The sequence below is a fragment of the Emydura macquarii genome, unplaced genomic scaffold (genome assembly GCF_026122565.2).
Source record: "Emydura macquarii macquarii isolate MOO-44397 ecotype Brisbane River unplaced genomic scaffold, CSIRO-AGI_Emac_v2 contig_3287, whole genome shotgun sequence".
In the NCBI taxonomy this organism is placed as follows: Eukaryota; Metazoa; Chordata; order Testudines; family Chelidae; genus Emydura; species Emydura macquarii.
Window position 1 is genome coordinate 4,917,655 of NW_027133424.1, and position 27,638 is coordinate 4,945,292.

The 27,638-nt window shown below is 43.7% G+C and overlaps 1 protein-coding gene across 3 annotated transcripts; it reads right to left on the reverse strand.

The window, feature by feature from the left end:
• Positions 1–41: 41 nt before the first annotated feature.
• DARS2 (aspartyl-tRNA synthetase 2, mitochondrial) lies at positions 42–27,633 on the reverse strand. 3 transcript variants are annotated; one of them, XM_067532511.1, is made up of 18 exons: positions 27,500–27,633; positions 24,684–24,868; positions 23,005–23,104; positions 19,948–20,014; positions 19,268–19,369; positions 17,245–17,340; positions 16,174–16,297; positions 15,470–15,516; positions 11,576–11,682; positions 10,585–10,654; positions 9,722–9,901; positions 8,410–8,517; positions 7,434–7,496; positions 6,848–6,997; positions 5,112–5,330; positions 3,843–3,953; positions 2,864–2,939; positions 42–1,055 (listed from the first exon to the last, which is right to left on the reverse strand). In XM_067532511.1, exons 2-18 carry the CDS (start codon positions 24,808–24,810, stop codon positions 868–870), a joined length of 1,935 nt encoding a protein of 644 aa, XP_067388612.1. In that variant the 5' UTR covers positions 24,811–24,868; positions 27,500–27,633; the 3' UTR covers positions 42–867. The 3 variants fall into 3 exon arrangements, with proteins under 3 accessions (XP_067388612.1, XP_067388609.1, XP_067388610.1); XM_067532508.1 differs by having other exon boundaries at positions 6,845–6,997; XM_067532509.1 differs by lacking the exon at positions 27,500–27,633 and adding an exon at positions 27,046–27,201 and having other exon boundaries at positions 6,845–6,997.
• Positions 27,634–27,638: the final 5 nt, after the last annotated feature.

A 27,638-nucleotide genomic window follows, 5' to 3' on the forward strand; every position in this document is an offset into this window, starting at 1 on the left:
GCCCCGTTCAAAGCAATGTTCCATTAAAGATTAAAGCCATGTTTCCTGGACCAAACTTTATTTAAAAACATAAAAAAGTTAGAACAAGAAATCTCTTAAAAGTATCAGGACCACAGGCCCCAAGATAGATCCACTTTCCACTTGGGGCTATTACAAGGACAACCAAAACTGCAAGACCCAAGAGTGTTTGTAACTTGTCAAGATCCCAAGGGCTGCACATACTCACATGTGTACATGATTTTTTAAAAGATAAATGCACAACCTATATGTGCACTTATACTGCTTCTCAATAAGTGAACAGAAATTGCTCATTATTGAGTTCACCAGCAATAAGCTGTAGTTGATTGTTTTTATCCTTATCCTGCAGAAACAGGAAGAGGACAGCCCCAGGCCATGTTCAGGGCTCTCCACAGGCTGTATGTGGTTCTCAGCTCACAACAGCTCTGTTTTAACAGGAAAGTCTAGTCCTCAGCTAACCATGATTTGATGATTCCGTGATTCTCATGATACAGGTCACCTGAAAAAGAAGCTAAGACATGATCTTTTCCAGGTGGCAGTGCTCATACTCCACTAGCTACATTTCAAATTGAAAGGAAATGTCAAACCCACCACCACACCTGATGCCGGTGGTCCCAACCTTCCCCTCTGTACTATATTAGAGAGAGAAAAGCAACCCGTTTTTTTCCTTTGTTCTTCAATTCATCCTTCCTTCCCTCCCTCCCAAAGGGAAGTAGTCACTATTATCTTCTGGCAATTCAATGGTATTACCCATAATATATGCCATAGACCAGCTGATGTTTTCTGCCCTAGGAAGGCAGAGTGGGAACAATGCTGATAGTAGGATCAGTCACAATCACTGGCTTTGAGTCAGTTTTTATTTGCCTCTGCTTCTGCAGCAGGCCATGCAACCTGGATGTGGTACGGCTCTAGCTCCTCAGGGGTGATGTAATCTGGAGCGTTGCTCATAAGGTCCTGTCCCTTGAAGGATTTGGGGAAGGCGATGACATCTCGAATACTTGGAGCTCCACATACGAGACAAATCAGTCTGTCGAGTCCTAGAAGCACACACCAAATTAGTTAAATACTTGTGTTACAGCCCCACATTACTTCCCTTTGAATCTATAAAATGGGATGCAAGGCAGTAAATAACATTACTGGGAACCAGGACAAAAATACAAGGTAGCACGTCTGGGGAAATGTAACAGAAACTGGGATTGAATGGGCAGGAGAACTTGATAAGCAAGCCTTGGGATGACAATGAACCGCAAATTAAGTAAGAGTTTGCAGTGCAGTATTGTAGAGAAAAGCCCAATGCAATTGTGCTGAAAAGGCAGAGACCAGGAAAATGGCAGTCCCTCACTAGGACTTGGCTGAGACTACACCTAGAACACAGGGGTCTGGTTTCAGCACCCCAATACTTAACAGATATAGGCAAATGGGAGTGGGGGTGCCAGAGAAGAACAAGAGCAAATAAATGATTGGAGGAGACTGAGTTATATGGACTAAAGATGAAAAGCAAACCTTAGTTTAAAAGCTATAGCCCAAACGCGCAAGATTCTAAGAAGAAAATACTACAGAGCCATTGCTGTAAAGCTATGTAAATAGCACTAGAGTCTAACCCCTTTGAGATGGATTACCACATCCTTAAGGTTCCGAGCAATCTCAGATGAAGGCATCCTGGTTTTTTTGCCTGAATGAGTGACATTAAAGCACTCCAGAGAAAGCAAGCAGCAAGCCGCTCAGATTTCCAAGTAGCTTTCTTATATCACACCACTCGTATTAACACACCAACTACGTACTCCTCCTCTCGTTTGGAGATTTAAAACATGCTTTTAAGTTTTAGAAAAGCTTCTCCCAATGCACCTTGAAAAGCGAAACATGCACTAGCATGGTTCAGCGACAGCCAAGTAGGAGCTATGACTGGGGAAAGGCATGCCCATCTACAGATATTTGAAGGGTGGAAACAAGGAGGGAGAGGAACTATTGAAGGTGACACAAAAGAGCAATGGGATGAAATTAAGAAAAGGGCTATTGGGTTAAAGTTCTGTAATGGTGAGATCTCTCAGGCTGTAGAATAGTAACCCTTGGGAAGGGGTAGGTGACCTGTTGTTTTAGGACTAGGTTGGACATAAACACCAGGACATGGACAAGGATTGTTCTCATGACCCAGATGCCAGCAACCAAGTCTAGACATAAGAACTGAAAACACATTACTATGTTTTTGGGGACATATTGTGCCTGGTAGTCAGGAACCTGCCCCCTCCTTCACACCTGGTACAGTCCTATAAGCACTGTGTGTCCCCCTTTGGTGGTGACAGGTTAAGCACTGCCTGGGATCCACGTTTCTCACTACATGATCTAGGTAGAATGAAGAGGGACAGTAGTACAAGATCAGAAGTGGAGAGACAAGATGAGCATGGACACTGATGCCACCCTTGCAGTCCCTATCAGAAAGAGCAACGGTTCTTGTTACACAAGCCCCTTCCTTGATATTTAGTTTGTTGCTATGGTTTGAGTCCTGATGTGCCAATGAAATGTCACCAGCAGGGCTGCCTCTCCTTACTGGGCCCTGGTCTACACTTACCTGGAGATTCAGCGGCAGTCGACGGGAGTTATGTAAACTACGCAGAGTAGCTTGCGTAACTCACGTCAACTGCTCTGCTTCCCTTCTGCACGCTGTCTACACTGCGCTGTGCCGACGCAGCGCTACGCTACTTGAGGGGGTGGTTTACCAGCGTCGACTTCCTGATCGGTTGAGCAGGTCTACACTGACCACTCAATCGATCCAGAAAGATCGATCTGGCGGCGGTGAATTTGCCACCGTCAGTATAGACATGGCCTGGGAGAGCTACAGTGCACCTACCTAAAGCGATTCCTCCATGAGGGGGCGCTCCACACTCCAAAGCTTCAAGCAGGTGGGAAAGCAGCTCAGGATCCTCCTGGAACATTACACACAAAAGGTCATCTTGAGCAACAAAGGCTTGTATTGGGTACCAGGGGGGGAGTGGGAGGAGGCGCGCGGCGGGCTGAGTCATCCACTCCTTGGGGATGGGAGTCACATTTATTAGCACAGTGGTGGTCATCCTTCCCTGCTCCCCAACTCCACCACCATCATTGAAACAGAAGTCACAGTATATTGGTACTAGAGAGACACACGAGTCTTCATGTTTTATGAGAGTTATGGTCCTTTCCTCACTCTTCACAGAAGACAGAACTAGTATTCCACCTCCAGTACTATCTAGATCTGGTGACAGAGAGAGCACTTGACAGACTTGGAAGACTTCAGTTCTATTCTGAGCTTTGCCACTGGCCTGCTGGGTGACCTCAGACAAGTCACTTCACAGCTCTGTGCCTCAGTTTCCCCTTTTGTAAAATGATACTGCTCTCATTTGTGACGTGCTTTAAGATCTACAGATGAAAAACGGAATAGAAGAGACAGCTATCATGAGCATCACCACTCTCAGGGAGCTAGGAGGGAAGAAAGGTACATGCATGACTCCCAAAAGCATGAAAGGAGTGAGATATAGCAATCCCAACAGATGAATAAACCAGTGTACCATATCAATGGAACCACTCACATAAGCAAACAGGTGCATAAGTGTTTGCAGGATTGGAGGCCATAATTTTTAACTTTGCAGTGTCCCTTTAGTGTCCTCCAAGTAGGTCATTTGTGTGTCAATGAGATGCTCCGACCAACGCATCATTGTTAGTAAACCTAATTCCTCAAGATTTATATCGCAAATAATTGCACCATTTGCAAACTAGTTGTTTGAGGGTTTAAATTTGTCTATTTTAAATTTAAAAATTCCAAGAGGGCATGTGAAACTTTTGCAGGGTGTTACCTTCAGCACACTCTCAAGAACAAAACGTTGCTGCTCTGCATTATGAATTCGGATGGAGCCACCTCCAATCTCACTGCCATTCAGCACAAGATCATAGTGCTGGCTACGGACCTGGAGGATGGGAGACAGACAAGTGCATTAGCATGCCTGGCATGCAGTTCACTAGAGCCCTTTCTGTGCTCAGATCATTTGTCGCTCAGATTGCAAACAGCCTGATGACAAAAAGACACTTTAAAATTTTGCTTTATTAGCGGAATCTCAGACATCTGGAGGAGTCCAACAGGACGTTTAAACCACTAACAACAGGAATCTTTCCAACCAATTCCAGTGTGGGTCTCAAATTTCATGCTTTGGCAAGTGAGGGATGCTTGGCATGGACATGATCCAAAGCCCACAGAAATACTGATTATAGTGGGCTTTGGATCAGCATTGCACAATATCAGGCAGAGTGCAAATAACTGCTGTGCAGGCTTCCCCTCCTCACAGCAATGCCAGTGCTTCATTTGTGGTACTCTCTCCCCCCTACTGTTCCAGACCTGGGAACCACACACAGCCATGGCAGGGCATCATCAATCCTGATTTGGGACACACTCAGCAAGCCAAATGCAGAGCTTCTCCCTCAGGAAGTTCTTCATGGGTTGTACAAACACACACTAAGACTTGGTTGTGGCCACTGTTCTCATTGCAATTTGATTCTAATGAAAGTTGTAAAACAAAACAAAAACTCTAAAACCCTTTCTGCAGATATTGCTGTTATTCCCCCAAATCTCCTGGGACTGGCAGTACTGACAATGGATCAAATCCCTCTCTTACTGCCGCTAGGTACTGAAGCCCTTTAGGTAGCTCCTGTTAAGTGCCCCTTACATCTGAGGTCAAGATCAAAACTGTACTATTGAAGCAGAAACAGATTAGAGACAGTAACTGCCTCAATCCTTAGGGTTCTATAGATGAATGTAACACACATCCTCAGAGACTTCTAGGGAAGAGTTCTGACCCAGCTTTACCTTCCATAGAAACTCCTCACTCTAATCAATTATTTCCCAGAAGCCTTCGGGAAGTAAGCCAGTCAGCTGGTGACACACACTTAGGTGTTTGCTAGTTCTGGGTAACCTGGATCCACCTTTTCCCAGCAGATATGCAGAATGCATGATTTTCTGCATTAGTTAATGCCCGTTAATACAGCAGCTAAGGTTGCACCTCACCCACTTTTTCAAGGAAATTCTAAATGAAAAAGTAAGCCAGAGTGAAACATTTGATGGTTGTAGTCACCTTTGCAGGCTCTGAGTAGAGGAGGTTGGTGTCTGAGGGATGTGGGGCCGTGAAGGGGTGATGAGCAGATTCCAGTTCTGCAGTGTTTTCTTCTTTGGGAAGAAATAGTGGGAAATCCACCACCCACAGGAAATGAAAAGCAGTGGGATCACGGAGCAACTGGCCTCTCAACTCCAGAAGGTTTGCACTCTCCAACCGCAGATTTCCTAGCACAGAGCACTGCGGAAGGAGGCAGAGAGACAGAACAATAAAGTCCAGTTTAATGTCATGAACACAGAAAACTCTGGGGAGGGTCCTATCATACCCTGTGGCTGGATTTTAATTTTCTACAGAGACAGAATCAAAGACCCATGCCACCATGTCAGCTTCACTGCATTTTTGCATTAGCTGCAGCATCTTTAGAAGACATCAGTCTTTTGCTGAGACAGCACCACAGCAGAGGAGGCATTTGTGCAGCTACTGCCAGTCCTCAGCATTCCCGCTTCTGCAAAATAAGACTAAGCAGCAGCAGGAAAGTTCATCTTTCCCAAATGCTCCAGCCTTTCCCAAATTCATGGCCAACCACAATGATATACAGCATAAAAATACGACAAAAACAGACACACTGATCTTCTATTGCATCTCTCATGCACTGATCTCAAAGTACTTCACAAACATGATTTACTTTTCACAACACTCTTGAGAGGTAAGTAAGCAATATTATCCCCATTTTACAGATTGGGAAGTGGAGGCATAAAGCAGCGGGGCAACTCACACAAGGTCATGGAATACGTTAGTGGCAAAGCCAGAAACAGAATCCAAAACTAACTCTCAGCTTTCTTGGTCTTACAACTACATAACGCTGCGTCTCTAATCAGCAACAGCAAGAACTGAAAGCAGAGTTTTCTGAGATAATACTTAATCAAGAGTACCCTGACATACCCATCAAGGTCAGATCCTTAGCTGACGTAAGCCAGTCTATCGCCATTATATTGATTTATATCAGCTGAGGATCTGGCTCCAGGAAAAGACCTGATATTTTAACATAAATTAGTGTGGTTCTCACCACCTTGACTGGAATGTTTTCTATTGTTAAGTTTTTCTTAGGGCTGAATAACAATGAAGATCCTAGTTGCAAGCACTTTGTATTCCCATGTTAGGATCAGAGGAAATTCAGACTGTTTAACTATAATCCCTTATATCAGAACTGTAACTCAGATCATTAGTCCCTGTAAAGAGTTGGACACTCATTCAAAGTCATATTTCCATAAGAGATACTATCCTTGTTTTGAGGAAAGGACTTCCTAAGCACGGGGAGGGCTCTCCTTAGCCACAGTACCCTGAGCTAGAGAGAAAAATGGTCACTCTCTTTGGGCTTGTGCTTCAGAACTCCGGACAGGGGAAGCACCTTGCATAACCAAACACCTGGTCCTCTGCTGCTTGCTTGAAAGGGAATATACTTACTGGTTAGCGCACAGGGAAGGGTCAGAATATCCAGCTTCTCTTCCCTGCTCTTCCAATGACTGGATGTGTGATTTGGGACAAGTCACTTGGTCTGTCAGTGCCTCCCCTTCCCCATCTGTGAAAAGGGGTTCATAGCACCTCTCTGACTGGGAGCGTTGTGGGACTTCATTCATTAATGTCTGCAGAGTGCTCTGAGATCCTCAAGTGGAAGGAATGAGAGATGTGCTAGGTATTATTAATATTAACAGACAGTGACTTCAGCCCTCACAGCCAGTCAGGGCTTTCCCTACCACTTTCTCATGCTCTCCAGCTGCCAGCAGCACCACATCATCGGCCTGGACCTTCAGAGCTTGGATGAGTTCTGACTGCTGCTCCTCACTGAGAAACTTACTGAGTGGCGACTTTAAGCTCCCACCAGGCTTCAGGATCAAATGTAAAACTTCCTGTTGTAAAAGACAGGCACAGATGTGAAGCATGTTCAGTTCATCCAGTACATCCTGATAAAAGAGATATAGCACTGAATCACAGACTGTCCCTCTCTCTCAGCAGAGGATGCCATATTAAAAGCTTCCTACACTGTGAAGTTCTTATATCCTATAAGACGACCTAACGTATTTACCACCTCATTTACTAGAATACTCTAAGGCATTATGCAGCACACAAAGAAATACATACAGCTGCTAGGCTATTTATCTTCAACAGATAAGAAACCACCACTATATTAACACAGATTTTTAATCTCAAAACAAGGTGATTATATGTACAGAAGGTGGAAAATTTAACCGCTTTTCTATCGTGTATCTGCTTGCAAATTCCATATAACACTTTACACATGTGTTTTACCTGCCCCTTTACACTGCAGAAGTGTTCGTGTCTCACCTGGTTAAACTGAGATTTTGCAGATTCCTTTAAAGATTCAAAATCTTTATTCTGAAGATATCTCTGGAAAGAAATAGAGACATTGAACAGTTAAGCAGTATGTAAGCCGAGTCAGAAACTGAATCCACTGGCTCAGCTAATTTCCTGTATTAAGCCCTTGATTTCAGAATTACTTGTGTTTTGAGACATGTTCACAATTCCATTTTTCTTTTTTAAATACACACCACAACACCACCTAATGGGATGCTGAAGACTTGCGCCTTTCATTGCCAAACTTACAACAACGAGTGACAAACTGTGCTGGACAGCCACAGACAACGTGTGCAGCAAAAGTGCAAAGAAACAACCCAGTATCTATGGTTTATATAGATGAAATTGCAATATATACAAAGTAGCATAATTATCTCTAGATTTATAGTCAACTTTGGATTTGATCTTTGACTTTATTGTTATGAAGTACTAATGATCCCCACATAGGTAACAAAGGCACACATGGGAGAGAGCTGACATTTGCAGGTTTGTCTCACCAGCCCATAAGGAGTCATGCCTTGTCCAAGTCTATTTCAGACCCTTGTCTCTAGGCACAATTTATTATTCAAGCCCAAAACAAAGCCGCTCCCTAACCAAAGCAGGCTGCAGTCTCCAGAGATTTTTCCCTTTGGCCTCTCTCAGCTCCCTCTAGGTTCTTGGCCTAACCCAGGAACATTGCATTTCTCAAGCTCAGCTGTGTTCTTGCTGGCCTTTATAAAGACCAGATGCTCTTCATGTTACCACCTGACACCCTAACACCACTCCACAACCTCAGCTGGGAGGCAACTGATCAGTCACAAGTGGAACTGGGCCTGTCCCCATAATGGGACTGGTGACAGGGAGATTGTTATTAATTAGAGACAAACTTAAATCAGTAGAACTTATTTTTTTCTAAAATTTACTTCTTTCTAATGTGCTTTGCCACTACCAATTCTACATCACTCACCGCTCCTTGGGAAACACAAATAGCTTTGATAGTGCCTTGTGGTTTGTTGACAGCATTCTGTACAAATGCAATTTCCACGCTTCTAAACATGTCAGTGATATCAATTATCTGAGAACGAGAAAGAGCACACAAAAAAGAAGAGATGTCACAAACATGCAGCAGGGACCTGTTGCTGTGTCCTCCAACTGCAGCAAGATCTCCCAGACAACAAAGCATGCTCCAAGAAACCACAAGGCATTTATAAAGAAACAAATGGAGCAGGGATTTAGAAGTGTCACAGACTTCAGGAAAAGAAAGTCTAAATACAAGACTGAGTGAGAGACTGGATAGCTTAGGGAATTGCTAATGGTGTTCAAAGCCTTTCATCTCTAGGTGATCATTCTGAATGTAGCTCAAGTCATCAGTTGTCAAAGCAGTACTGATGAGGAGTCCTATGAGACATGAGTTTGGTGATCTCAGCCCAGGTTCTCCAGTACACATATCTACATTGGGATGTCAAATCAGATCAGCTATGATGCAGCCCTTTCAAATCTTCACATAGCAATAAATATAAAATATTGCGTTACATTTTTTAGTACTGCTTTCCGCATTACATTACTGAACAGTTCAATTTTCAGCACAATAAAAATTATTGAATTAAAAAACAAAATCACAACTGGCATTCTTGGTAAGAGTCTCGGAGAGATCAAGAACTAAACTGGACAGAGGAGACTTCTCTCTTGAGCTGATATGGCCAGGTCAGGAGCGAGATACATTGATGAACAATGCAGACAACCTTGTGGTTTCTATGGATGATTCGAGGACTTCGGTTACCAGCCCAGTCAAGACTCTAAGTAGCACTAAATTCATTTTAAAATAAATAAAAAAGGTCTACACAAAACCAGCCCTTTGTCATGGACCATCAACTCCCCCATTGTCTAGAAGATTAATATCTGCACATATCACAGATGATGGGAAAGACACCTTGGGTCATCTAATTCAATCCTTCCTGCCCTACAAGACATGTCCTCAGTGTGAATGTATCCTTGTTAGGATATAAATAAGAAAGACAGGATACCCCTCCCAAAAGAACAAGTTGGTTGGAAGATCCCAAATCCATTTTGCATCAGTGCTTTAACAACCCATTAGTGGAGCTTCCAGTGGCATAAGGGGCCAGCTACAATTACAGGGGTTTCAGAACCTGTAGATGTTATGGCACCTAGATTCTCACCCATCCATCTGTGTGGAGAAGTGGGGTTTAAACAGAGATGATCAGGAAACACTGAAAAAGAGAAGGAGAAAGGATAGATGTTTCCAATGGGAGACAGCGCACCTTCATACCAAAGCGAGTGTCTGGCTTATCAGTCCCATACTCAGCTACTGCCTCAGCATAGCTCATGGAAGGGAAAGGGGTGGTCAAGGGGCCTCTCTCCTTAGGCCAGGAATACTGGAGCAGGCCCTCAATCAGCCTCTGGATTCCAGTTTGGTCTACAAACGACATCTCAATATCGATCTTAAGGACATAACAAGAGACATAACAAAACATTAGCTACAGGCACTGGGAAAGCTGCATCCTATCCCCCTTTGCAGCTCTTCTCGGGACCTAAAGACTTGGTATATAAGGTGATCATAAAGATTATTAGATTTCAATATACTATATATCTCACAACTGCCTTACCTAAAGGCATACTGCTAACCTCATAGTTAGATACATCATCACAGAGAATCCTGCCCAGGGTATCAACAATAGCCCCCTGTTCAGAAACCTAATGATTAGTTAGTGAATTCAGGGCACAAAGAGAAGACTTGGAATGAGCTGGGCCAACTGGACCTGTTCAGGAGCCAAAGGCTGTGGTGCACACTGCCCTGGGAACCCCTGTGGAAGAGGAGCAGGCCAGCCCTGGAGAGCCGCACACATTTCATTACCAATGTGCCAAAATAACCAAACTAGCTGACACTGGTACCTGTTGTGGCTGAAACCCTTCTTCATCCCAGAACTATGGTTCGTGAAATACACTTCCCCAAACACAAGGTCAAATAATGTTTCTACAGTGAACAGTGATGAGCACGTTTCACACCAAATGGATGGGCTATACCAATAATACTTGCAACTAGCAATGCTGTTTGAGATCTTCTAAGTGGCCTGAGACCTTGCCAGAGTCAAGCAGCTAAAGAGTCTGTTTGGAAATACATTACCTGAGTGAATTCAGGCTGCCTATCTGGCTTTGAACCTTCATCTCGATAACAGCGGGCAACTTGAAAGTACCTGCAATTCAAATTAAAGGCAACCTAAATTAAAATTGTGGCTCCAGGATGGATTATAAGGTTCATTCCTCCTGATGATTCATGCTGGAGATACCAACCAGGATGAGCCACCTTCCAGTAGTCACCTGGCAGTACACCTGGGGACTCTCCTGGGGGAGGCCAGCAGCTCAGAGGTGCTCCAGAAGTGCCATCTGGGACTCTAGGCAAAAACCGCAACCAAACCTCCTCTTCTTCAGGTCTCTATGTTGTACTAGGCTATACAAGCACATCAATGGCATGTGGAGAATTCTTATTGGCTGTCCTCCCACTGGGTTGATGCCGTTAGGACCTGAAGTTCCTCTAGAATGTTTCCCTACCACTCTCTGGCATTTCCTGCTTTTATTTCACAAAGCATGTTAAAAGGTATTGCACTCATGCCAGGACCGTGTCCTTTCCAAATCTCAATCACACATGACCGTTTCATCTAGTTTCATCTCAATGAGAGTTTGTTATATCGGTCAATCCAGGGGACCCTGCACCATGCTTTCATTTTCTGATCTTCAAGCAATCCCTTCCATGAAAAGTCTCCTCCCAATTTTTAGTTCAGAATCAGACCAAAACGGAAAATTTCAAACATGCAAGTAGGTGATTTAGTCACACACCTCCCATTCATTCCAATGGGAGTCACGTGGCTAAATCCACTACTTGGCTTTGGGAGTCACAAGGTATGCTTTACAGTTTCTAAGCTTCTCCCACTTTAGGTCATTTAGCTCATCCATTTAAGGCCATCTTATCCACCAAAAAAAACCTGCTCTAAGATCCAGTTCCTCAAAGATATTTAGATGCCTAATTCCAAAGTTCTTGGGGGGACTCTTTAAATTCTCCAAAGTCAAAGAGAATGGACCCCATAACATTAATATTTCAGGGAAAAGAAGACACTCACCTGTCCAGACCTCCAACCATCAGGAGCTGCTTAAACTGCTGAGGACTCTGTGGCAGACAGTAAAACCTTCCAGGCTCCCTGGAAGGCACGACAAATTCCTTCGCGCCCTGGTAGCGAAGAGGAGAGAGAGACTTTTTAATGGAGTGTACAACTGCCATCTTGAACCCTGCCAAAGGAACTTATTGAGGCAAACAATGTAGTAAGTTTAAAAAGAAAACTAAACAATTATGAACCTGATCAAAAGCCAGCTGAAGTCAAGGGCAGACTTTCCATGGACTTCAAAGAGCTATTTGTCAGGCCCCCTATAAATCAGAGTAGCACCTGTGTTTTTACGTTAATTAGGGTCAAATTACTAAAGTTTGTGCTAACAGGGCATAAGGTGCTCATCAGCTGGAGTTCGGATGAACTCTTTTTGCAGGGTCTACAGTACTGAAGAATCAGGTACACTATGCAAAAGCAGGGTGTGGGGGGATAGGATAGGGTGTCTCTCTCTCTCTCTGTTTTTAGGCCTCAGTCAGTTGTTTTTCCTGTACAGAGTTCTCTTGTTTTGTGTATTATGAGTGGATGCTATATGACTGCAGAGTGAAAGGGGATATGTTCTTTGTTTTCTTTCTTCTTTTTTTTAAATAGCTGCAGCATTCTCTCTTCTCTATCCTCCACAGAAAACTAGGAAAAGGACAAATAGGAAAATGCAGCTGCCTGTGAAAAAGCTACTCTTGGTGGCTGCCAGGCTGCCAAGGACCAAAGAGCCAGATTAGCCAAGCCTCGCTGGAAAGACAGGAACCAGAGGCACAGGAAATGGGTTAGAAGTCATAAGCCTCAGGAGATGGTGGCCAGGCAGGGAAGTTCTGGTTTAGAGCTGGTGGGTGAACTTCGTGTTATGTTTCTAACCATCAGAGGAGTGAGGTTCTGGAACAGCTTTTCAATAAGAATAGTGGTGGCAAACACCCTAATTAGTTTTAAAATGGAGCCGGATAAATTTATGAATGGGATTGATTATATGACGGTGTTGCCTGTGATAGTAAGGGACTGGGCTTGATGGCCCAGGCGGTCCTTTCCAGTCCTATATTCCCATGTTATTATGGGTTAAGATCCTTAGATTTGTAATTCACAGTGATCTTTGTTGTGTTTGGGGTTTTTGGTCCCATTCCTCAAGGCGTAGAGAAGGATTAATACATTCTATTTCTTTTACCCTATCTGCACTTCTCTTCTTTATAAATCTGTCCCATCTGCTTGGCCCCTCTGTCAGGGGCTGACCCTTCCACTGAGACATATGGCATTAGTAACCATTGGGGAGAGGATACTGGAACAGAGGAGACATTGATCTCACACTCTTTCTCCATAATATAACATACCCACTCCACTGTTTCAAAACAGCCTGTTACCATGATTATGAACTAGAAATCCCTTCCATTGGAACTGTCTCAAGCTTCAGGTCTCTGAACTTTCCTAATAGGTGAATGTGTTTTGGGGTGACAATGGACCAAACTCAGAGGTGATGTACATGATGGTGTCAATTTCCCTTTAAGCTGATGTAAGTTAGGCACTGGAGGGGGAGGCTGTGGCAGAAACAACAACCAATAGGAGGAGATAAGGTAAAACTACTCCCTAACCCACTTTACCTTGCAGCCCCTTACACCTTCCTGTTGCTTGTTCTCCTGCTGCAGTCTTGGTTTTCTGTCCACTCAGTAGGGTCAGTGACACTGACTGACCAACAGGAAACACACACTATCATGCAAATCCGCTCTGACTTCAGCCCAGCATCCAGGCTCTGGGAGGGGAATATTGGGTGCATCACTATCTCGTCCTCAGTTCTATGTCATCGGGGAGAATACCCTTCCCTGCAAACAGGGGGAGCTGACAAGCTAGTTCTTTTTCTGCTCCTGGCAGGCTGCCTGTCTCTCAGGGCGGAGCTAAGTGGAAAGTCCAGCCACTGTTTTCTCAGGTGAGCTGACCTCAGGTACTGGGACAGGCTACAAACAGTAGCTGGAAATGGGTGGGATGAGGTCTTTTGCAAAACTAAAATAAAATTCTATTCTAATCATCATTATTGAAAGCCCTGGTGGTTGGGCAATTAGGACTTTGCACTGGCACGTGTATGACATGGGTCTAAATCCCACTTCTGGTGTCACATTCCAAGGGCCACCAGGAATTGGCAGCCACAGTTTGGTCAGTCTCAAAGGGAGGAAATGCCTGGTGTTTTCTACACTTACGGCATCACATCAGGAGGCTTTGAAAAGATTTCTATCCTCTGGCAGAAGGCTAGTGGCTGGGGTGCAGCTTTGATGGGCAGATTAACAATGAATTAAAATGGGAGGAGCTGAAGAGAATTGGGTTCTGAAAATGCAAAGGAACCTCTCAAAGAGAAAAAAATTGACAAGCCTGTTATATTAATACATTTTCTAATTCAACAGTCAATCCCTCCCATCTTTTTCATGGGATTCACTGATGTGGCTTGCCAAGGCAAGAAGTTAATAGTTGAAACAGTCAAGGTAGCATTGGCCTTACTATGACTACTCAGGAGAGGTTAGCATGTTGGATAAGGAGGAAATGTAAAAAGGAAAATCAACTTCAGGCTGTATTCAGAATTCTCTAATCACTGTGGTAAATCATTGCTCTGTAAAGGTGTGAACCAAAACCCATTCAAGTCAATGGGAGTTTTTCTATTGCCTTCAGTGGGCTTTGGACAGACCTTCACTATGCTTGCTCCTGCTACAGTTACATTTCTATGTCATCATGTAAAAGGCAACTCTGTGTTGAGCTCAGTGCGACCACAGAGCAAGATCCAATACCAACGACCTGGCTTCTGCCTGGCAGAAAACTATGACGCAAGCTCTGACAAACTTACTCCTGAAGGACTAATGCAATCTAGCCCAGGTTTATATGATGCAGAAATTGAGTGATCTTTTGTTAATGCTTTTGGTATGGGTTTCCATAAATGGCCACAATCCAGCCTCACACAACAGATTTAACATTTATAATATGTACACAAATTAGAATTTAAAATTCAGCATCCCCTAGAAGTTAGAGAAGAAAAGGTCCTTTATACATCTCGTTGAATCTCCTCAGGACCAGATGATTCCCTTCAGTATGTTTGATAAAACTTTGTGCTGTTTAGTTTTAAACATCCCAAGGATTGTTTTAATCACTTCCACAATAACATGCTATCCCACTATATGGATTTAAGAAGGCCATCTCAATATAAGACCACTGTTTGTCAGTTAGAGGATAGAGCATAGATCCTAACATCATTCATTCCTGGACTTGAGCTCTCTACCACCACATTATTACTTAACAAAATAAAAGTCCAGCATATAAAACTGGAAATTAAATAGCCTTAAATGGGAATACTAGTATAGTCATTTACACAAGAGATACATGCCAATAGAATGCAGTGCTTGGAGTACGGGTGTTTTCTGGAATATGATCCTCAAAAGACAGGATTCCTAATCAGCATATGTACTGCACTGCAAGAAAGCAACTTTGTTCTTTCATGATACTAGAAGATTCTGAGTCAAAACATGAGTTGTCACCTTGTCCTATCCACCCCCTCACGCCTCAAAAAGATCCGTTTGACATATTAGTAACTGGCAACAGGAGCAGGATTTACTATAGGGAAAGGGGGACAGTTTCCCCCTCACACACACATCTTGCTTTGCAACCCTCTGACTTTGCAGGATATAATATAATCACATGTAATGTTCTTTATGTAACATAACTTTGCCTGCCCACCCACTGGAATTTTTCTGAAGTGACGCCCCTGATTGGCAGGTGAAAAGTTAAATAGTAACATCTGACAGAAATAAAGGCAGAAGGGCACACTGGGACACCTGAGCAAATAAGTAGTCTATATGATTGCAGGAGGCCTGCATGGATGACTAAGAGCATACATACCCCTGGAGTTCTCTTAAATAGCGTTGGAGTTTCTACATCCACAAACCCTAAAAAACAAACATATGCTTCAGACACTGACTATGTTGAGAACATTGATTTGAGAGCATTTGGCTGGTTTGTCAGCTCGAGGCAGACTGGCAGAGCATGCAGGTCCTCAGCCACGTATAGACTCATCTGGTTCTTTTTGGAACAACTAAGGATTACTTGTACAGGCACGGCTTGGTCCTTAGAGGTGCTGAGCACCCACTACTCCTATCAGGTCTTTAGTTCCCAGCATCCCCTGTACAAGCTGCATAGTTGCTTATGTTTTCACTGGCTACTCTAAACAATTAGGCTAAGACTTTCCAAAAGTTACCAGTAATTTTAAGATGAGCCACCTGCCCTCTAAAAACTGAGATGCCCAAAAATCACTAGTCACTTTTAAAAATCTTGGTCTTAGCATGTATTTTATAGCTACAACTTGTTCTGCAGCATAATAAGGGACTTATAGCTGCTGTGCTCTTTAGATATCCCAACATCCCACCATAGTCCCTATGGAAAGCTGGTATATTCCTGGGATAGGGAGCCACATCAGGGCAGCACTTTGCCCAGCACTTCTCCCCTAGTATGTTTGGCAGTAGTAGAGCAGATAGCAAGAACAAGGAGAAAAGAAAAAGATGATAAAGTGCTATGAACTAGATACTCACTAGATGTATTTCTCTTACCATGGAGATTACAGAGGTACTCCCGCATTCTCATTACCATCTGCGATCTCAGACGCAGGTTATGTTGCATCTGGGAACTGCGCAAATCCAAGTAGCGATACTGCATGCGCAAGGCCTCAGATTTCTAAAGAGAAAAGAATTGTGATTAAAGAGCAAAAGTCAAACCTGATGCCCATAAAAGCTTCTTCAAAGGCCACAATGGAACGGGGAAAGCAAACGTAGGACCCTGCATTACTGCAGGTGACTCATGACCTACAGGGAAAAGTGTTAATTGCCTAGGTCACATTTTGACACTACTGCAGGTTTTGTGATAGGAGCTGCATGCTCCAGGTTCTATATTCTGGAATGCTCACTTTTCATTTGGCAGGAACAGATCACAATAATAATAATCCTACTTGGGACATGGATCTCAAAGCATTTTGCAAAGGTGAGTAAGCATTATTACAATCATTTTACAGATGGAGAAAACTGAGATACAAGACTTTGGGTGAGCTGCCCAGGGTCACATAATGAACCAGTGGCACAGAAGATATAGAGACCTGTTCTCTTGTATGCTGGTCCCAATCCCTATCCATTGGTCCACATTTCATAGAGAAGAGAAAGGACACAATAATCAGTGATGTAAGATCTGTACAGTGGAACCCAAGATATACCTAACTATCAGTCTGATTGACCTTGTTGTACTGGAGGGATGTAGTCTTCTGCAAGCTGGCTGCATGTTTGGGTCAGGCTAGATACCTTAACCTTTAAATGCACCAGTAATATTGGTGTCTTTTGCTGCATAATCACAAAAGATGGACATGATCTCAAATTGTCCTTGCTATTTTTAAACCTAGAGCACTGAGCCAGTTTAGGCCTTATATTCTACTTCGGTATTACAATTTTAGAATTTCACTCTCAGAGCTCACTCTAAGCATGTTTCATTGTAAACAACTCTTTCCCCCAACACAAGATGATGGGAGTAAGAAGAAGATGTCTACAACAGTGCCACGACACTGCTCTGCCATTCAGCATGGCAAATTCTAATTCTTCTGAAAAGCCAGTGCTTAATGCCAAGAGGCAGGCAGACACCTTGATAAAGTCTTTAATTTCAAAGGGCAGCTTCTTGCAGGAATTCAGGACCTCGGCTGTCTTCACCTTCACTTCAATGTCACCTGTTGGCATTTTCTGAAACAGAGAAAAATAGATTTGAACATCCGGCAAAATACTTGTACGAGCTTATTTCTATATTCATGGATTTTCAGGCCAGAAGGCATGCTTATGATTATCCAGTATGACACCCTACATAGCACAGGCCAGAGAATTTCTCCTAGTGATCAATTTCTCCAACTCTGCCTCAACATTCATTGGCAGGCTAAGGCCAATCAGCTCCTATTTAAGACACACTGGGTCTCACTTTCCTTCAGTAGTGTATCCATCCCTATTAGAAGTAAACCTCCTTTTTTGCCCATAACCTGCTCTCTCTCCCTATGACACGTACCAACTATAAGGCAAGAGTTAGGCCCTGGATCCTGCCAACATTCATGAACATGCTTAACTTTATGCACAAAAGTAGTCCTATCAGCTTCACAGATGTATAAACAAGGGAATCGCAAACAGGAGTAAAGAAGTGCGACTGCTACTGGAACCCTATGTACAGTTCTGGTGTCCACAATTCAAGAAGGATGTTGATAAATTGGAGAAGGTTCATAGAAGAGCCACAAGAGTGATTAAACAATTGCAAACCATACTTTATAGTTATCAACTCAAGGACCTCAATCCATTTCACTTAACAAAGAGAAGGTTAAGGGGTGACTTGATCACAGTTTGTAAGTACCTACACGTGGGGAACAGAAACTTGACATGGAAGGCTCTTCAGTCTAGCAGACAAAGGTATAACAAGATCCAATGGCTGGAAGTTGAGTCAGACAAGTTCAAACTAGAAATAAGGTGCAAACTTTTAACAGTAAGGGTAACTACTCATTGGAACAACTTACGAAGGGTCAAGGTGGACTCTCCATCCCTGGCAATTTTTAAATCAAGATTAGATGTTTTTCTAAAAAATATGCTCTTGTTCAAACCAGCATTAATTCAGGAAAATTTTATGGCCTGTGTTATACAGGAGATCAAACTAGATGATCAGTGTCCCATCTGGATTTATCATCTATGAATCTATAAGGGTTGGCAGTATCAGGGCCTTGGCCTTTCATGTGGAGGAGAGCTATGGTTCAGCTCATTGTCCCCTATGACACACAGGAACTGTACGGATTATACCAGTTTCCATCAGTAAAGTTCCCATTTGAATTCTAAGGTAGACTGGAGTTTTTCCTCCCACCTATTATCACTGCCACAATAAAGACCACTAAGCTCTGTTATTCATTCCCTCCCATCTTGCAGGACAGAGTGGAACACCTTCTACTAACCAGAAAAGAACACATTAAAGTTTCCAATACACTCGTGTGTCTTAAAAAAAGACAACTGTGAAGCCCAGAGCTGACATTCTTTGTGGTGACTCCTAGTGGTTAGAAAAGTGGCTTGGGCATCAGAATGCTCAGTCCTGCCAATGACTGGAAGTGTATGATCTTGGAAGAGTCACTTAAGGCTGTTGACAACAAGTGTGGGTATGCAGCACCTCTGAACAATCAGGCCATCAACCTCTAGGCTTCAGCTTCTCTATCTATACAATGGAGCTACTAAAACTTACCTACAGCAGGCATGAGTAAAAACAGTCAACAATTACTGCAGAATGTATTATGACATTGCTTATATTTAGACTAGGAAACCAAAAGCATGGATGGTAAAGTCTGGCTTTTTTAATGGTGACCAATGCCTGTCAAAGGGGTACAGTGGGACTTAATTCATTAGTATTTGTGAAATGCTCTGAAGTTCCTGGAAGATGCATATCACAGCAGTTATTTCTGTTTCACTGTATTCACAATTCTTTCGTATCACTCCAAGATGGATTATCACACCTTGGAGAAAACAAGCTTGCTAATGGCAAAACAATGACACATGTGCAGCATGAATCCACCTGCCAAATCTCTGTGCTAAATTCAGTGCACTTTCCCAGAGTGCCAGACTCCAGAAAACCCCAGAAAGATTCCAAAGCACTAACCGGGTTCTTCTGCCCTGGGGGCCGAGAGGCGACCGTCCCAGTTACCCTCACAACGGATTCCACAGGGGCATCATACAGGACCTTCTTCAGATGGGAATGTGCCTGCAGGAAGAAGAAAATACTGAGATGTCATGGAAACTGAAGTCATATTGCAGACTGTGCCATGCTTGGGTGCTTTTCTGCTTTTTTTATGCCCCCCCGGAATAATTTAAAGATCATTCTTTATAAACCAATTGTAATTACATTATTTACTTGTATTACAGTAGCACCTAGAAAACCCAGTCATGGACCAGAGCCTCATTGTGGGAGATGCTGTACATACACAGAACAAAAAGACAGTCCATTTCCCAAAGAGATCACAATCTAAGAAATCTTAGATTCAAAGCACAACTCATTTTCCTTAATGGCTGGATTAAGTTAGGTCCCTAGATCAGCTAAGAGCTTTGGTGATCACAGTCCCTTTGCTTTACTTCAGGGTTGCTCAAATTTTGCCCAACTGGGAGTCACACTAGCAATCTGCTGGGAGACTGAGGGCCACAGATAATGTACATAAATCAGAGCAGATTGTAATATAAATTCAGTCTGACAATGCAGGGCAGCTCATTCTGCCCTGGACACCATGGGGAACAACAAGCTGTTGAAGCAAAAAATCTAGAGACTCATCCCTTGGCAGGCCTTACCTCATCCTGTGGGATGATGATTTGTGTCAGCCCCTGGAAGTCCCTCAGAACCAGGAACAGGCCCTGTCTGAATCATGATGAAAACAAAATGAAAAGAGTTGTGTCTCTTTTCTGCTTTCCGAGCCAAAACCTATCTCGATATCTTGTATTTTTGGGATATTGTGGCTTTAGTCTCAAAGCCCTTTAGAAACAACATGAGCATAGGAATCACTTTACCCACTTTGGAAATCAGGAATTAATCAAATATTTAATTTGGATTAGATTTAGTTATTAAACCAGATTATAAAAAAACCATAACATCAGTGCTTGAATTTGAACACTTATTCATGAAGAATAAGATTTTTGAATACACAACAAAACATTTACAGACCCTTGGTACTGAACATCATAGTCTATCTGAACAAATCTAGCTAAGGAATCTAACTAAAGTTCAAACAGAGATGAGAAAAAATGAAAACGAAGGAAGTGACATTCAACTTCCTATCAAGAAATTTCATGTGGACAATCCAAGTCTCTAGAGTGGCTGGGATAAATCTGCAATAGAATCTATTTCCATGGCTGCGGTAAATAGACCTGTTGTATTTTATAGAGCCATGCACTGCCAGATGGGATGCATTACAGAGCCTGTAAGAAACGTGAGAGCACACCATAATCTTGTTGTAGTAATCATAAAGCCTTTTCTTGGAGCTCCACTCAAGACTGTTCCAAGACAACGTGTTTAGTACTGTTAATAAAATCAATATACAACATCACTGTAGAATTCTGCCAGATAAAGAACAGCCTCTTTACATTATAAAATACAAAGCACCAGGCTCTGATCTTAGTTACACTTACCACTGAACTTGTAGGAGTTACTCCCAATTTAAATGCATGTAACCAAAGTCAAAATCAGAATTTGGCCCAATGTGTCTATAATTAAGTCACAGTACTAAGAATACTGCATCTGTGTTACATGAAGATTTAATGCTTTTTTACTAAATATTTGCAAAAAAATTAATCATTGTAGATACACTACTAACACAGTTAGTACATTGAAACATGTATTATTGTGTATATTCAATACTTTGAATTAATACTGCAATTAGTTAGCTCCTAACCTATTTTTCTTATTTATTTATATTTTATGAATAATCCATGTGTATTCTCAATGTGCATCAAGTCTTGTTGTCAAAAAACCACACTCAAATCTCATGCTCCTTATTAGAATATTTTAAAACTTTGTTTCTGAATTTGTATGGTGGGGATTGTAGTAATTACCTACTTTCCAAGGTTGCTGCAAGGATTAGTTAATGTTTGAGCAGAACTTTGAAAAAACATAAAGCACTAAGTGCAAAACATTTTAATCAAAGCTAGCTTAACTATGCTACACTAAGTTTTATGATGTTCACACACTACTGTAGTTATTTCTGATTATTCCCCACTTAGATAATTGTTTAGTGGTAGCTCTGGAAAACCCTAGGAGTGACAGATTTGTATTCCGTATTCAAACAAGATTAATCATTAGTATTTATTGTTAGCACAAATGCCTCCAAAAGTGCCTTTGTCACATATTCATTGTAATGCAGCTACCTCTAGGGCAATGAGTAATATAATACAGCAATACTAATCAAAGGTTTAGGGCAGGAAGTGAAAAAGAATACAAATTTCCAACTGAAACAGTAGTGGAAATTTAAATTGGCAGAATGTAGTTACTAAAATGCGAACTAGGTCAGGACTCCAGGGTTAACACTCAATTCTCAGGGAAGGTCCCAGGGGATTTTTAATACAGGTAAATGGTCAAGATCTTAGTGCAGAGGACTTGGTGGGAACATGGCTTGCAACTGTAGTGAATCATTGGTGTCACTTCCTGCAGTACCTGAATTTTCTTTGATGGTCTTCCATCCCAGTAGTGACCTAAAGCAGCCTTGCTTATCTTGTGAAAAGCAAGAAGATCCCAGCACACAGTGATATGGCCGCATGCGTACTAAAGCACAGAATAACAGAGTGTGGGGAAGAAATTTCACACAGATGCTAAAAAAGAAAAAAGGTTCCAGCTATGATTCAGCTACTTGTAAATTCCCATCTAAGTACTGACCTGACCTTGCTTCACTTGGGACACTTGAGAGAATCACAGCAGAAAGTGGTATCTTGTGCTTAAAATTATTACACGTATTTCTAAGGTGTCCTCAGATCTCTCTGTCTTAGATATTTGTAAGGCAGCTATCACCCTGGTATTTCTGGTGAATGCTACATAATCCCAGTTCAGATAAAATTTAGGATGAAACACAGCACACTCCCAGATGGCTGTTAAACTATTACTACTGAGATCTCATACAGCATTTTTCACCTGCAGATCTCAAGGAACTTTGCAAAGGAGACAAGTATCATTCTCCTCACTTTACAAAGGAGGGAGTTGGTAGGCAGGAACCCCCTCTGTCTGAGTAAAGAGGATGCTGCCCTCAGTAGGCTAGGAAGAACAACTGCAGCTCCTCAGCCTCCCCCACTGACGGCTTCACTGGACACAGTGAAAGACAGTGGACCTAAGGAAGCCTGTCCACAGCTTTCAGTCCCACCTCCCTCCTGGGTCTTTGCACGGGTTAAACACTGATCTGACATGATTCTCATTGCTCAAGTCCTACACTTCAGACAGAGGCAGAGCTGAGAGGAGTGTGTGTGCGTATATGCAAAGGTGACTTTAAACCTCCTCTTCTGGGGCAGTGAGAGGGACTGCCCCAGGGCTACTCTAATTTACACTGTGCTTTCTGCAGTTTGCCTATAGGCCAGGGAAGCAGAGAATAGCCATAGTACAGTGCCCTTGGGCCACAGCCCTGACATGCTCCCTACACCCATGTCTGGGCACAGGTCCATCACAGAGCCCTGTGAGCTGGTGCTCTACACTTGCCTGGAAGGCACCATGCATGGGGGACAGTCTGAGGAAGGTGTTTTCTCCCATTTTTAAGACCCTTTATGCTGCCAGAGTAGTGTAAAGGGCTATTAGTATAACCGAAATTCAGGCCCTAGGAGCTGCCTTGGCTCCAGCAATGTAACCTCGCCTCAATCCACGTGGTCTGCGTTTACCTTTGGTACTGAATCCATCCACACAAGGTGACCTCTTGGCCCACATGAGCAGAACGCAACTCTCCGCAAGTGCTGGTCCGAGCCACAAAGCTATTGAAATCTTGAGAAAAAGCCACATAAAAAACAGTTTCAGTGGGAGCATGAATGTTAATATAGCTATACAATAATAAGAATATTGAGGTCCTGTTAGTCAAAGAGCACCGTACAAACACAGAGCAAAAAGGACAGGCCCTGCCCCACAGAGTTTACCATTTCTTTGGGCAGGGACTGTCTTTTTTTGTTTTGTGTTTGTACAGTGCTTAGGCAATAGGGTCCTGGTCCAGGATTTAGGCTGCTATGCACTAGGGTAATACAAATAAATAAAAATAATAATCCTAATGTGCTTTATGGACATATATAAATGGATCACTTCTCCCATCACTTATGTGACCTCTTGTGTGGAAGCCAGCAGTCGTTAAGCGTGGCATGGAAACATTACAAACCATTTTAGGCAAGGAAGTAAAGAATACTGTATATCCAAAGCAAACTATAAAGTTAACTTTTGGGAGGCACAATTGAAACGTGGCCATATGCGAACATCATCAGCTCTCTAAGAATCATACCAGTGACGTGCCTCACCTTGCATCTAACAACCTGTATATACCAACTCTGGCAGCCTGCTTTCATGATCTGCTTACGCAGCAAGTAACAACAGGCTTGCTGATCTCTCATCCTAATTCCAGTTTGGTGCTCTTTGATGCTGACAGACATTTCAGCATAATTTGCCATATTTGCCTATTTCTTCTCAAGAAAGACCCAGGACAAAAATAGCAGAGGATGCTGCATATCAGGATTGAGGCATGTGGCCAGGTCTGTGTTGGAGGAATGGAGTAGCAGGGAGAATGGAGTAGCAGGGGGTTGAGGAATGGAGTAATAGAGGGTTCACTAGGTCAAGGTTTAAATGTATTGGCAAAACCACGTAAGGGAAAATTGAAGCCTGCTTTATGCAAGGCTAGTAAAGGGCCTGATCCAAAGCCCACCGAAGTTAATAGGAGTCTTCCTATTGATTTCAATGGGCATTGCATCAGGACCTTAGATAATAAAATCAGACTGGTCCGTTTCACACTCTAGTTCTTATACATTCACATAGTGCTCTGAGTCTTAGTTAGTTTATAGCATTTTAGAAGACGGTTAAAGGGAAACAGTCAACATAATCAGATTCCTGTCTGAAAACATTTTACTCACTATTGTTACTGCCCTTAAAATTACTAGAGGAAAAAAAAAATTCCCTCACTTTTAAGTTAGGCAGAGTCAATTTCCCCTGTTTGTCCATGTCATTCACACTACAGCAGGAGAAATGGGAAATTTGATTATCAGACAGGAAAATGGGATTTGAAAACGACAAAAGTTGGCTTTGGATCATGTCCCATGTGGGAATGATGTGCAAAAAGTAAACAGCATAAATGGGTTGTCTTTTTTAAAGTATACATTTAAAAAAGATCTATAGGGAAGCACTAAATACACATCTAATTGTGGTAACTGTTTCATTTTCTGTCTTGGTTACCATGATACGAGGCTCTGTCACCCAGAGTCAAAGGTGGGTGAGGATAAGGCAAATATGATACAATGCCAGTTTTTGTAAATTCAGTGTGTGAAAATAAAATATCATATTCAGCAGATTTCTCCCCACCCCATCTCACCTGATGCTCTCTTCTCTGAGCTAAGTGACAAACTGTTGGAAACATATCTGCAGCAAGGTCTGTTAAGTTCTCTAGAGAACAAAGACAGCTGACTGTATAGCAGTTGCAGCCCATGGCGGAAGGACATCTTACAGGCCACAACAGCTGGATCAGAAACAGGAGGGCTGCCCTGGATCTTTCACACTCTGTAGTTTTAGGAAAAAACAACATGGAAAGTAATTTAACTTGTAAACCTGTCTTTATTCTTCAATCAGTACTTGTGTCAAATTCGCCCTTGACAGCCCATCTGCCTTTATTTCCTGGAAGGGGCAGCATGGTCTAATGGCTAGGTCACTGGACTGGAAATTAGTAGGCCTGAGACCTCTATTCCCTGCCCTGCCAGTGATCAGCTGTGTGATCTTGAGCAAGTCAATTCACCTCTCTGTGCCCCTTTCTCCTCCCAACCTTTTCCTGTTTTGGACATTTAGACTGTAAAATCTCTGGAAGGGGGACTGTACCTCACTATCTATTTGGATAGCGATCAGCACAATGGGGCCTCAATACTGTAATATAAATAATAATCCTATGTATAAACTCCACCTTTATTCCCTATTTGTCATCCATGCTAGTTCTGGTCCCTGTCACCCACTAGTCTGTGTGATATTAATATTCTGTATGTGTACAGTGTCTTCCATCACAGCAGAGGTTCTCAGAAAGAGGTCTATAAACCACTTGCTTGTGATCTATGGAAAGAAGGCAGGTTACACGGAGGTGGCTCCACCTTCTTTCTTCCAACTGCTTCTATGAGCTGGTCTACAGTTTCTAAAGCCATATAATTCAATCAGTACAAAAACGGTGCCTTGCATGCCCTAGAGACCACCAGGCTCTTCACGGCAAAGGTCAGCCCTTTTCTACACACAAACTTGCCCCAGTGTAACTAAATATGTCAGTTTAAACTTCATGAGCTCAGTGCAAGTTTGCATAGAGACTCTTATTTCAGTTCAAGGGTCTCCTATTTTGATGTAACTTAATTTTTTTTTATATCATATCAAAATAGAACACTCAATCTGAAATAAGAGCACCTACTTATAAAGAAATAATTAAAGGTGAGATTTAAAACAGATTTAAGCTGATGTACACTTTAAAATGTTACCAGCATAGCTATATCAGTAATGGTTGTGATTTTTTTACCAATATAATAATGCTGGTAAAAGCCCTAGTGTAGATGCAGTTGTACTGGTACAAAGCATTTCATACTAGTATAGCACATTTCACTTTGGTGATCTGGAATAAGCTATGCTGGTATAAAAGTGTTTACATAAAGGGTGTTACCACCTTTTCCATAGATGCAAGGCCAGAAGGGGTCTGGCTTCTTATAGAACTCAGACCAATGAAAGACTCCCAAAATTGCTAGAGCAGATGTTTCAGAAAAACCTCCAGTCTTGATTTAAAAATGGCCAGTGACGGAGACTCCACCTCAACAGCTGGTGACTTTAGCAAGTGCCAAAGCTTTGGGGTGCAGACAAGGCCCCAGCCCAACTGCAGGCATGCCCGTTACAAGGGGAGGTGGGGGAGACACGGACAGGTGAGGCCAAAGCATGGCCGGCCCCGATCCTATTTGTAAACCAGGGAGTGGGTGGGCTTGCCAAAGGCCCCTCCCCCAGCCTAAGAGGAGGAGCCACTGAGCCTGGAATACAATTAATTACTGGGGACAACTAATGAAAAAACCAGGAAGGGGCATGAGGGTCACAGGGTTAAATGTGAGAACTAGAAAGGGACAACAAGCAGAGAGCCCCGGCCAGTACCCACTGCTCCCAGAAGGTGTCAAGGAAGCCAGCGGATGCTGCCGGGAGGAACTCTGCCCAGATGCGTGAGTGCACAAGGGAATGGAAGTAGGCCCCACAGTCGCAGAGAGGCCCCCCTGCCAACCTCCTCTCCCTGGTCTTGTAGATAGCCATTTTGGCCAGGGCCAGGAGAAGGTTGACGAGGAGGTCCCGTGACTTCGCGGGGCCAGGATGGGGTGTGCATAGATGAAGAGGTGCAGTGAGAAGTGCAGCCAGAACCTCAGCAGGACGTTCTGGAGGAGCCGGAACAGGGGCTGCAACCTGGCGCACTCAAGGTAGATGTGCGCCAGGTTCTCCTCATGCCACAATATAGGCAGGTGTCGGGGTGAGGGATGAACCGCGCCAAGTACGTGCCTGTGCTTACGGCGCCATGAAGGAGCCGCCAACTGATGTCCCCGGCGGGCCGTGGGGTCAGGGTGGAGTACAGACTGGCCCATCGGGGGTCCTCGCCCTCTGCAGGTGGCAGCAGGTCCCGCCACTTGGTGTGGCCGGGCCCCTGGTGTCACGCAGTCTGCGCACCTGGGAACGACACAACCTACCCCCACCGCAGCTAGGGCAGCTCTCTCCGGACGCGGCGCAGCTCAGCCTCCCCAGCGGGGACCGCCATCCGGACAGAAGGGCTCAGCGTGAAGGGAGCCGGTGCGCTGCGAGCAGTAGCGGTGTCGGAGCTCGCGCTCCGAGCAGCCTTCCTCCTCCCCCATTTTTGTTTTTAAAGGCTGCCCGGGCCGAGGGGGAGAAGGTGCCCGCGAGCCTGTGGCTCTCCGGCGGGAGCGGGAGAGAACCCAGGCGTCCGAGCTCCGGAGCCCAACACAGACTCGGCACCGCTCCCCCCGGGCCCAGCCCCTTCCTGCTGCTGGCGTAGCGGGCCCCCCTCGCAGGGAGTGGTAGGGCTGGGCTTAGCCTCCCCAGACACTAGAGCCGCCACCGCCGCCGCTCTCCTTCCTCCCTAGCACACGCCTCCAGACCGCTCCGCAGTAGCTCGGTCGGTCCTACCTCAGGGCTCGGGACAGCGCGAGTCTCCTTAATTGTCCCTGCCCGGCCACCGTTGCTCTCAACCACCACGTTTGATCGGGACGGAAGCGATTAGCGCGGCGTGACGGAGAGGGTTGCGGGTGGTAACTCGCCACCACCG